Raw genomic sequence first — 12,713 nt, 5'->3', positions numbered from 1 at the left:
TCAGGGTGTTAGGTTAGAGGTGTTAAGTCAGGCTGCCAAAGTCACATCCAGCATCCAACCATGTAGAAAGAGCATAGCAAATAATGCAGACAGACAGACAGAGAGAGAGAGAGAGACTGGTGGAGGAGGTGAGAGAAGGAGAGAGGGAGCAGGAGAGGAGGGAGCAGGAGAGGAGGGAGCATGAGAGGAGAGGGACAGAGGGATAGCAGAAAAAAGAGAAAAAGAGAGAGGGGGGTCGCCAAGAGAAACAGAAGACAAACTTGACAGGAAGAGAGGAGAGAAGGAAAGAAGGGGATTGGGAACAGTACCCTGGAATAGCCAGGCAACAACTAGAGCTGTAGCAGACTCCTCCCCCTCAACCCCTCCCCTCTCGCTTCATCTCTTTCTCTTTCCCCATCTCGCTCTCTCCGAAACTCTGTCATTTGACCAGGCAGTTAACAGAGGAGAGAGCTCAGCAACTGGAAAGAAAAAGAGAAGGAGAAAGAGAGAATTATTCTCATGACTTTCTGTCTTTCAGTATGAAACCCCCAGTTTTTTTCTCGAAGAGAGGTTTCTCTGATTTGGAGTTTTAACTGGACTTTCTGCTTTCTCTGTGTTGTTATCTGTGGACACTCTCCGGACATTCCTTTGGGATTTACTCGCACCGCACCACGAGGATATAGTGTGTTTGTGTTTGCTGGGCCATGCCCGCCACTGGTAGCCGGTCATCCAGTGCCAGGGGTACATCATTAAAAGGGGGCCACCACCACAGGGGCTGTGCCTGCCAACACTTATTCCGTAAAGTCCTGATCAAGTGTGGCTGCTGCTATGCCCGGGTCAGAGGTCAGTAGTACAATACACACACGTCTGCTGTTGTGTCTGTTTTACTGTGTGTGTGTGTCTGTGTGTGTGTGTGTGTTTATATTGTGTGTGTGTGTGCATGTGTGTGTGTTTATATTGTGTGTGTGTGTGTTTATATTGTGTGTGTGTGTGTGTGTGTTTCTATTGTGTGTGTGTATGCATGTGTCTGTGTGAGTGTGTGTTTATATTGTGTGTGTGTATGTATGTGTCTGTGTGTGAGTGTGTGTTTATATTGTGTGTGTGTATGCATGTGTCTGTGTGAGTGTGTGTTTATATTGTGTGTGTGTATGCATGTGTCTGTGTGAGTGTGTTTCAACAACCCAACTACTACCTCTACCCTCCTCATTGTCTTTTCTCCTCCATTCATTATATTCTTCCCTGTAATAGCACTGTCAGTTCAGCAGTCACTATCTTCTTCCCTGTAATACCACTGTCAGTTCAGCATTCATTATCTTCTTCCCTGTAATACCACTGTCAGTTCAGCATTCATTATCTTCTTCCCTGTAATAGCACTGTCAGTTCAGCAGTCATTATCTTCTTCCCTGTAATACCACTGTCAGTTCAGCATTCATTATCTTCTTCCCTGTAATAGCACTGTCAGTTCAGCAGTCATTATCTTCTTCCCTGTAATACCACTGTCAGTTCAGCATTCACTATCTTCTTCCCTGTAATACCACTGTCAGTTCAGCATTCATTATCTTCCCTCTCTGCCATATTTGCTCAGATGTCCAGCCGCCGCCTCCTTATCTTGCTCTCCGTTCTGCAGGGAGAGTGTTTTGTGTAGTGTGTACTAATAGTTTAAGTGTGCCTATTGCTCCTCTCCTCCACACTGCCCCCAGCTGGAGCAACATATGTGTGCTTGTGTACTGTAGAGGGAGACAGGGACAGGGCCTATACTAGTGTGTGTGTGTGTGTGTGTGTGTGTGTGTGTGTGTGTGTGTGTGTGTGTGTGTGTGTGTGTGTGTGTGTGTGTGTGTGTGTGTGTGTGTGTGTGTGTGCGTGCGTGCGTGCGTGCGTGCGTGCGTGCGTGCGTGCGTGCGTGCGTGCGTGCGTGCGTGCGTGCGTGTTTGCTTGTGTACTGTAGAGAGGGACATGGACAGGGACTATACTAATGTGTGTGTGTTTGCTTGTGTACTGTAGAAGGAGGCAGGGACAGGGACTAAAATAGTGTGTGTGTGTGTGTGCTTGCTTGTGTACTGTAGAGAGAGACAGGTACAGGGACTATACTAGTGTGTGTGTGTGTGTGTGTGTGTGTGTGTGTGTGTGTGTGTGTGTGTGTGTGTGTGTGTGTGTGTGTGTGTGTGTGTGTGTGTGTGTGTGTGTGTGTGTGTGTGTGTGTGTTTGCTTGTGTACTGTAGAGGGAGACAGGGACAGGGACTATACTAGTGTGTGTGTTTGCTTGTGTACTGTAGAGGGAGACAGGGACAGGGACTATACTAGTGTGTGTGTTTGCTTGTGTACTGTAGAGGGAGACAGGGACAGGGACTATACTAGTGTGTGTGTTTGCTTGTGTACTGTAGAGGGAGGCAGGGACAGGGACTATACTAGTGTGTGTGTGTTTGCTTGTGTACTGTAGAGGGAGGCAGGGACAGGGACTATACTAGTGTGTGTGTGTGTGTGTTTGCTTGTGTACTGTAGAGGGAGGCAGGGACAGGGACTATACTAGTGTGTGTGTGTGTTTGTGTACTGTAGAGGGAGGCAGGGACAGGGCATGGAGTCACAGAATCTTCTGGTAATATGGAGAGACGGGAAATATTACGTGTCAGTTTGTGTGTGGTTAGGTCCTTGAGAGAGGTGTCACCCATCTGGGTGTCTGTGTTGACTAAATACGTGCAGCACGTGGATGGATCAAAACACTAGGGGACAGAGCTGATTCTTCAGACTTGGCTACTCTGAAAAATTCCACCACCTCAAACAGCAAGCTATTTTAGTCAAAACAGTTATTCTCTCTCTCTCTCCCTACCTCTTTCCCTCTCTTGCTCTCATTCTCTCTCTCTCTCTCTCTTGTAAGTTTTGAGTTTTTAAGTCGATAAATGAGAATGAACGTAATCTATTGCTGGTGGAAAAAGCTTGCTTTCTGAGAACAGAGAGCAGAGCATTTCTGGGCAGCCTTTTTACTGTTTTGATCCAACATGAAGCTACTATAAGACTTGTTTTGATCCAACATGAAGCTACTATAAGACTTGTTTTGATCCAACATGAAGCTACTATAAGACTTGTTTTGATCCAACATGAAGCTACTATAAGACTTGTTGTGATCCAACATAAAGCTACTATAAGACTTGTTTTGATCCAACATGAAGCTACTATAAGACTTGTTTTGATCCAACATGAAGCTACTATAAGACTTGTTTTGATCCAACATGACGTTACTGTGTGTTAATCTAATATAACCAGATGGTTTATATTTGGCAGTAATAACTAGGAAAGGCCTTGATCTACTTTAATGACTGGTGATTTCGTGAAACTAACAACATTACATTTGGAATACCAATATGAGTCCAGATCTAGACTTACTTTACAGATGAAGTCCATGCGGTTAGCACTGGCTTAGCTTCACGTGAGTAGTTGATGCACTAGGCTACTATAGAAGTGTGCTGCTTCCATACTCGATAGCTCAGTGTAAACTGGATATGGTTCATTGTTCTGTTAGGGTAAGCTCTTTCAGACTACTGACTGAAAGCTGACTACACATGGCCAGGGTTGCTTCCGTCTGTGTTGTGATGTTTGTAGGTGAAACAGTAGAACATGTGGTTCTGGATGTGCCATGTGGTCCCAGTTCTCAACAATGTTGTCTCTGCATATTGCAGTATTACTCACTTGCTTAGAGTCCCCTACTATTCTAGAATCCTGTCTAGAATCCCCTGCTATTCTATAATCATGTCTAGAATCCCCTGCTTTTCTAGAATCCTGTCTAGAATCCCCTGCTATTCTAGAATCCTGTTTAGAATCCCCTGCTATTCTAGAATTCTGTCTAGAATCCCCTGCTATTCTAGAATCCTGTCTCGAATCCCCTGCTATTCTTGAATCCTGTCTAGAATCCCCTGCTATTCTAGAATCCTGTCTAGAATCCCCTACTATTCTAGAATCCTGTCTAGAATCCCCTGCTATTCTTCAATCCTGTCTAGAATCCCCTGCTATTCTTGAATCCTGTCTAGAATCCCCTGCTATTCTAGAATCCTGTCTAGAATCCCCTGCTATTCTTGAATCCTGTCTAGAATCCCCTGCTATTCTAGAATCCTGTCTAGAATCCCCTACTATTCTTGAATCCTGTCTAGAGTTCCCTGCTATTCTAGAATCCTGTCTAGAATCCCCTGCTATTCTTGAATCTTGTCTAGAATCCCATGCTGGTCTCACTCATTCTGTAGTGGTGAGTAACCCTGGCAGACTTGCCAGATAAACGAGAGGATGGTAGAGGGGATGGTCACAGAGATCCGTCTCACATCATCATCAGGTCTGTGTCCCAAATGGCACCTTATTCCCATAGGGCTCTGGTCAATAGTAGTGCACTTTACAGGGAAAAGGCTACTATTTGTGATTAAATGTCACCTTAATGTCACACATGACCTAGAGGAGTTGGCTAAGGAGACTGGCTGAGATATTCGTCAGTCCTGTATGCCAATAGAACCTAAGCTTCCTGTCCCCCCTCCCTCCCCCCTCTCTTGCTCCGCTCCATCCTCTCCATCAAGGGTGGTGACTGCAATGCGGTCGTTGCAGAATACAAACAGTCAAATCAATAGAGCAATCTGGACCTCAATCAACCTCCAAGCTGCCACCAAGTCAAGACAACCAACTCCAATCTTTCTAATCAATGCTTAGAGATGGATGAACAAAATCAATGGGTTCCTTAGTACAACTTGATGATATGTGAATGTGTGGTGTGTGTGTGTGTGACACACCCGGGAGGCTAATGACATGCATAAACATGAGCTTTTACTATTTAACTTTAAGTGTTTGGCAGTGACCGGGAGCTGGTGGTGGATACTACTCAGCATGAGAGGAGGAGCCCACTGTGGGGGTAAAAGAGATGAACAGAGAGAGGAGGAGCCCACTGTGGGGGTAAAAGAGATGGACAGAGAGAGGAGGAGCCCACTGTGGGGGTAAAAGAGATGGACAGAGAGAGGAGGAGCAGCCCACTGTGCGGGTAAAAGAGATGGACAGAGAGAGGAGGAGGAGCCCACTGTGGGGGTAAAAGAGATGGACAGAGAGAGGAGGAGGAGCCCACTGTGGGGGTAAAAGAGATGGACAGAGAGAGAGGAGGAGCCCACTGTGGGGGTAAAAGAGATGGAGAGAGAGAGAGAGGAGAAGCCCACTGTGGAGGTAAAAGAGATGGACAGAGAGAGGAGGAGCCCACTGTGGGGGTAAAAGAGATGGAGAGAGAGGAGGAGCCCACTGTGGGGGTAAAAGAGATGGAGAGAGAGAGAGGAGAAGCCCACTGTGGGGGTAAAAGAGATGGACAGAGAGAGGAGGAGCCCACTGTGGGGGTAAAAGAGATGGACAGAGAGAGAGGAGGAGCCCACTGTGGGGGTAAAATAGATGGACAGAGAGAGAGGAGGAGCCCACTGTGGGGGTAAAAGAGATGGAGAGAGAGAGAGGAGAAGCCCACTGTGGGGGTAAAAGAGATGGACAGAGAGAGGAGGAGCAGCCCACTGTGCGGGTAAAAGAGATGGACAGAGAGGAGGAGGAGGAGCCCACTGTGGGGGTAAAAGAGATGGACAGAGAGAGGAGGAGCCCACTGTGGGGGTAAAAGAGATGGAGAGAGAGAGAGGAGAAGCCCACTGTGGGGGTAAAAGAGATGGACAGAGAGAGAGGAGGAGCCCACTGTGGGGGTAAAAGAGATGGAGAGAGAGAGAGGAGAAGCCCACTGTGGGGGTAAAAGAGATGGGCAGAGAGAGAGGAGGAGCCCACTGTGGGGGTAAAAGAGATGGACAGAGAGAGAGGAGAAGCCCACTGTGGGGGTAAAAGAGATGGAGAGAGAGAGAGGAGAAGCCCACTGTGGGGGTAAAAGAGATGGAGAGAGAGAGGAGGAGCCCACTGTGGGGGTAAAAGAGATGGAGAGAGAGAGGAGGAGCCCACTGTGGGGGTAAAAGAGATGGAGAGAGAGGAGGAGCCCACTGTGGGGGTAAAAGAGATGGAGAGAGAGAGAGGAGAAGCCCACTGTGGAAGTAAAAGAGATGGACAGAGAGAGGAGGAGCCCACTGTGGGGGTAAAAGAGATGGACAGAGAGAGGAGGAGCCCACTGTGGGGGTAAAAGAGATGGAGAGAGAGGAGGAGCAGCCCACTGTGGAAGTAAAAGAGATGGACAGAGAGAGGAGGAGCCCACTGTGGGGGTAAAAGAGATGGAGAGAGAGAGGAGGAGCCCACTGTGGAGGTAAAAGAGATGGACAGAGAGATAGGAGGAGCCCACTGTGGGGGTAAAAGAGATGGAGAGAGAGAGAGGAGAAGCCCACTGTGGGGGTAAAAGAGATGGACAGAGTTGTTCTGGTTGATATCTGTGTTGTTCTGGTTGATATCTGTGTTGTTCTGGTTGATATCTGTGTTGTTCCGGTTGATATCTGTGTTGTTCCGGTTGATATCTGTGTTGTTCCGGTTGATATTTGTGTTGTTCTGGTTGATATCTGTGTTGTTCTGGTTGATATCTGTGTTGTTCTGGTTGATATCTGTGTTGTTCTGGTTGATATCTGTGTTGTTCTGGTTGATATTGTCACGATCGTGTGGCGGATTAACGGACCAAAATGCAGCACTTGGAAAATAAGCCATCTTCTTTTATTATAACAACACGAAGATGAACACGAACAAAACACTTTAACAAAAACAACAAAACGACCGTGAAGCTACAAACGTTGTGCACAAACATAACAGGCTACAAACGTTCTTACATAGACAATTACCCACAACCAATGAGAGCCTATGGCTACCCTAAATAAGGCTCCCAATCAGAGACAACCGAAATCAGCTGTCTCTAATTGGGAACTCATTCAAGCAACCATAGACTCTCCTAGACAACTAAACATACATAGACAACACTAGACACCTGTACTCCACACAAACCCATATACTATACAACAACCCCTATACCATAAAAAACACCCAAAACCAACAAAACAAAAACATTCCCCATGTCACACCCTGACCTAACTAAAATAATAAAGAAAACAAAGAATACTAAGGCCAGGGCGTGACATAACCCCCCCCTTGAGGCGCGAACTCCGGGCGCACCATACACAGTCTAGGGGAGGGTCTGGGTGGGCTTCCATCCACGGTGGCGGCTCCGGCTCTGGTCGCGGTCCCCACGTCACCACAGTACCTAACCACCTCCTAGGCTTCCTCCAAACGACCCCCCTCCACATTAACCACACTGCATTAAGGGGCAGTTCCGGACTAAGGGGCAGTACCAGAGTAAGGGGCAGTACCAGGGTAAGGGGCAGCACCAGGGTAAGGGGCAGCACCAGGGTAAGGGGCACCACCAGGGTAAGGGGCAGCACCAGGGTAAGGGGCAGCACCAGGGTAAGGGGCAGCACCAGGGTAAGGGGCAGCTCCGGACTGAGGAATGGCAGCTCCGGACTGAGGAATGGCAGCTCCGGACTGAGGGACTGCAGCTCCGGACTGAGGGACGGCCCATGGCTAGCTGACGGATCTGGCTGCTCATGGCTGGCTGACGGATCTGGCTGCTCATGGCTAGCTGACGGATCTGGCTGCTCATGGCTAGCTGACGGATCTGGCTGCTCATGGCTAGCTGACGGATCTGGCTGCTCATGGCTAGCTGACGGATCTGGCTGCTCATGGCTGGCTGACGGATCTGGCTGCTCATGGCTGGCTGACGGATCTGGCTGCTCATGGCTAGCTGACGGATCTGGCTGCTCATGGCTAGCTGACGGATCTGGCTGCTCATGGCTAGCTGACGGATCTGGCTGCTCATGGCTAGCTGACGGATCTGGCTGCTCATGGCTAGCTGACGGATCTGGCTGCTCATGGCTAGCTGACGGATCTGGCTGCTCATGGCTAGCTGACGGATCTGGCTGCTCATGGCTAGCTGACGGATCTGGCTGCTCATGGCTAGCTGACGGATCTGGCTGCTCATGGCTGGCTGACGGATCTGGCTGCTCATGGCTGGCTGACTGATCTGGCTGCTCCTGTCTGATTGGCGGCTCTGGCAGATCCTGTCTGGTTGGCGGCTCTGGCAGATCCTGTCTGGTTGGCGGCTCTGGCAGCTCCTGTCTGGTTGGCGGCTCTGGCAGCTCCTGTCTGACGGACGGCTCTAGCGGCTCCTGTCTGGCTGGCGGCTCTAGCGGCTCCTGTCTGGCAGACGGGCGGCTTTGCAGGCTCATGGCAGACGGGCGGCTTTGCAGGCTCATTGCAGACGGATGGCTCAGATGGCGCTGGGGAGACGGATGGCTCAGATGGCGCTGGGGAGACGGATGGCTCAGATGGCGCTGGGGAGACGGATGGCTCAGATGGCGCTTGGCAGACGGGCAGTTCAGTCATCGCTGTGCAGACGGCAGACTCCTGCCGGCTGAGGCGCACTGTAGGCCTGGTGCGTGGTGCCGGGACTGGTGGCACCGGGCTGGGGACACGCATCTCAGGGCTATTGCGGGGAGCAGCAACAGGACGCACAGGACTCTGGGGACACACAGGATACTTGGTGCGTGGTTTAGACACTGGTGGTAAAGGGCTGGAGACACGCACCATATAGCTAGTGCGTGGAGGAGGCACTGGTGGTACTGGATTGGGGCAGGGAGGTGGCGCCGGAAATACCGGACCGTGCAGGCGTACTGGCTCCCTTGAACGCCGAGCCTGCCCAACCTTACCTGGTTGTATGCTCCCCGTCGCCTGACCAGTGCGGGGAGGTGGAATAACCCGCACCGGCCTATGTAGGCGAACCGGGGACACCATGCGTAAGGCTGGTGCCATGTACGCCGGCCCGAGGAGACGCACTGGTGACCAGATGCGTTGGGCCGGCTTCATGACATACGGCTCAACGCTCAGTCTAGCCCGGCCGATACGTGGAGCTGAAATGTACCGCACCGGGCTATGCACGCGTACAGGAGACACCGTGCGCTCTACTGCGTAACACGGTGTCTGCCCGTACTCTCGCTCTCCACGGTAAGTACAGGGAGTAGGCGCAGGTTTCCTACCTGACTTCGCCACACTCCCTTTAAGGCCCCCCCCAAGAAATTTTTGGGTTGTACTCACGGGTTTCCAGCCTTGTCTCCGTGCTGCCTCCTCATATCGCCTCCTCTCGGCTTTAGCTGCCTCCAGCTCTTCACGAGGAAGGCGATATTCTCCCGGTTGAGCCCACGGCCCCTTACCATCCAGTATCTCCTCCCATGTCCATGAATCCTGTGTAGGTAGGTCCTGTTGCCGCTTTCCATGCCGCTTGGTCCTATGGTGAGTAATTCCGTCACGATCGTGTGGCGGATTAACGGACCAAAATGCAGCACTTGGAAAATAAGCCATCTTCTTTTATTATAACAACACGAAGATGAACACGAACAAAACACTTTAACAAAAACAACAAAACGACCGTGAAGCTACAAACGTTGTGCACAAACATAACAGGCTACAAACGTTCTTACATAGACAATTACCCACAACCAATGAGAGCCTATGGCTACCCTAAATAAGGCTCCCAATCAGAGACAACCGAAATCAGCTGTCTCTAATTGGGAACTCATTCAAGCAACCATAGACTCTCCTAGACAACTAAACATACATAGACAACACTAGACACCTGTACTCCACACAAACCCATATACTATACAACAACCCCTATACCATAAAAAACACCCAAAACCAACAAAACAAAAACATTCCCCATGTCACACCCTGACCTAACTAAAATAATAAAGAAAACAAAGAATACTAAGGCCAGGGCGTGACAGATATCTGTGTTGTTCTGGTTGATATCTGTGTTGTTCTGGTTGATATCTGTGTTGTTCTGGTTGATATCTGTGTTGTTCTGGTTGATATCTGTGTTGTTCTGGTTGATATCTGTGTTGTTCTGGTTGATATCTGTGTTGTTCTGGTTGATATCTGTGTTGTTCTGGTTGATATCTGTGTTGTTCTGGTTGATATTTGTGTTGTTCTGGATGATATCTGTGTTGTTCTGGTTGATATCTGTGTTGTTCTGCTTGATATCTGTGTTGTTCTGGTTGATATCTGTGTTGTTCTGGTTGATATCTGTGTTGTTCTGGTTGATATCTGTCATAGCTGGTCAGCAGCATTGGTTGGCTACTGGGCTGCTGGCAACTGGGCTGCTGGCTACTGGGCTGCTGGCTACTGGGCTGCTGGCTACTGGGCTCCTGGCTACTGGGCTGCTGGCTACTGGGCTGCTGGCTACTGGGCTGCTGGCTACTGGGCTGCTGGCAACTGGGCTGCTGGCTACTGGGCTGCTGGCTACTGGGCTGCTGGCTCCTGGGCTGCTGGCTACTGGGCTGCAGGATACTGGGCTGCTGGCTACTGGGCTGCTGGCTACTGGGCTGCAGGCTACTGGGCTGCTGGCTACTGGGCTGCTGGCTACTGGGCTGCAGGCTACTGGGCTGCTGGCTCAGCCCCTGCTGGCTACTGGGCTGCTGGCTACTGGGCTGCTGGCTACTGGGCTGCAGGAGAATAAGAGTTCCCTTTAACCCTGCGGAATGCGTTCATTTTAAATGGAAATGATTAAAGGCATGACAAATCATGAAAGTGTTTGGCTGTTAGTTTGAGTCATATTTCATTATCTGATAGGAAGCATCCAACCTGGTGATGTTTTTAGTAGTTGGTCAAAAGTGCGCAGGTCTGTAGCATTGTTGAAGTGTTTTGTTGTTTGGTGCCAGGCTAGCTCATCTTGGCGTCTGAGAAGACAGGGGTTGTAAGTCATAGAGCAGCTGTAGCTCTGCTCTCTGCTTCTCCTAGCCTCTCCCTGAACCAACAATAGCCTCCTCCTCCCTACCCCAACCCCTAAACACCTCCTACCCTACCCCAACCCCTAAAATCCTCCTCCCTACCCCAACCCCTAAAAGCCTCCTCCCTACCCCAACCCCTAAATACCTCCTACCCTACCCCAACCCCTAAACACCTCCTACCCTACCCCAACCCCTAAACACCTCCTACCCTACCCCAACCCCTAAAAGCCTCCTCCCTACCCCAACCCCTAAACACCTCCTACCCTACCCCAACCTCTAAAAACCTCCTACCCTACCCCAACCCCTAAAAGCCACCTCCCTACCCCAACCCCTAAAAACCTCCTACCCTACCCCAACCCCTAAACACCTCCTACCCTACCCCAACCCCTAAAAACCTCCTACCCTACCCCAACCCCTAAAAGCCTCCTCCCTACCCCAACCCCTAAAAGCCTCCTCCCTACCCCAACCCCTAAAAGCCTCCTCCCTACCCCAACCCCTAAAAGCCTCCTCCCTACCCCAACCCCTAAAAGCCTCCTACCCTACCCCAACCTCTAAAAGCCTCATCCCTACCACAACCCCTAAAAGCCTCCTCCCTACCCCAACCCCTAAAAGCCTTCTCCCTACCCCAACCCCTAAAAGCCTCCTCCCTACCCTACCCCAACCTCTAAAAGCCTCCTCCCTACCCCAACCCCTAAAAACCTCCTACCCTACCCCAACCTCTAAAAGCCTCCTCCCTACCCCAACCCCTAAAAGCCTTCTCCCTACCCCAACCCCTAAAAGCCTCCTCCCTACCCTACCCCAACCTCTAAAAGCCTCCTCCCTACCCCAACCCCTAAAAACCTCCTACCCTACCCCAACCTCTAAAAGCCTCATCCCTACCCCAACCTCTAAAAGCCTCATCCCTACCCCAACCTCTAAAAGCCTCCTCCCTACCCCAACTTCTAAAAGCCTCCTCCCTACCCCAACCCCTAAAAGCCTCCTACCCTACCCCAACCCCTAAAAACCTCCTCCCTACCTCAACCCCTAAAAGCCTCCCTACCCTACCCCAACCCCTAAAAACCTCCTACCCTACCCCAACCCCTAAAAGCCTCCTACCCTACCCCAACCCCTAAAAGCCTCCTACCCTACCCTGACCCCTAAAAACCTCCTACCCTACCCCAACCCCTAAAAGCCTCCTACCCTACCTCAACCCCTAAAAGCCTCCTACCCTACCCCAACCCCTAAAAGCCTCCTACCCTACCCCAACCCCTAAAAACCTCCTACCCTACCCCAACCCCTAAAAACCTCCTACCCTACCCCAACCCCTAATAGCCTCCTACCCTATCCCAACCTCTAAAAGCCTCCTACCCTACCCAAACCTCTAAAAGCCTCCTACCCTACTTTACTTTCGCCCAAGAAATAAAAGGACTACCTGTCTGTCTGTCTCTCTACACTACTATATACTGTCTCTCTACACTACTATATACTGGCTCTCTACACTACTATATACTGGCTCTCTACACTACTATATACCGGCTCTCTACACTACTATATACCGTCTCTCTACACTACTATATACTGGCTCTCTACACTACTATATACTGGCTCTCTATACTACTATATACTGGCTCTCTACACTACTATATACTGGCTCTCTATACTACTATATACTGGCTTTATGATAGTACTGTTTGCATTGGTTCTTATGGCTCAGTAGGATTAAAGATGGTTCCTGTCACACTGGGGTTGTTGGTTTGATTGCATGGGATATATACCATGTGTCAATGTTAACCATTCTATAAGTAGCTTTCGATAAAAGAAATGGCTGCTAAATGGTCATTTATTCATTGACACACTAAGCATCATTCTACTTGCACTACAGAAACACCTGGGAGACATGCAGCGTGCATTAACCTAGACTGCAGACATTCTAGGAATACACTGAGCAAGAGACCAGATGTGCAGTACAGTAGATCAAAGTTTGTGTAGACAGCAGTCTACTGCTGAGGG

At 50.0% G+C, this 12,713-nt stretch overlaps 1 protein-coding gene across 1 annotated transcript in view; it reads left to right on the top strand.

Moving 5' to 3' along the window:
- The first annotated feature begins 433 nt into the window (after positions 1 to 433).
- The window catches only part of LOC129829666 (rho guanine nucleotide exchange factor 25-like), a 103,136-nt gene continuing 90,856 nt past the window's right edge, over positions 434 to 12,713 (top strand). Inside the window, exon 1 of the mRNA XM_055891516.1 lies at positions 434 to 822. Coding sequence (XP_055747491.1) covers positions 684 to 822 — 139 coding nt within the window. The 5' untranslated portion in view covers positions 434 to 683. The remainder of the gene's footprint in view (positions 823 to 12,713) is intronic.

This window comes from Salvelinus fontinalis, chromosome 31 (assembly GCF_029448725.1).
Source record: "Salvelinus fontinalis isolate EN_2023a chromosome 31, ASM2944872v1, whole genome shotgun sequence".
In the NCBI taxonomy this organism is placed as follows: domain Eukaryota; kingdom Metazoa; phylum Chordata; class Actinopteri; order Salmoniformes; family Salmonidae; genus Salvelinus; species Salvelinus fontinalis.
Note: the sequence above shows the minus strand (reverse complement) of the source record. Positions and strands in the feature narration are given on the sequence as shown.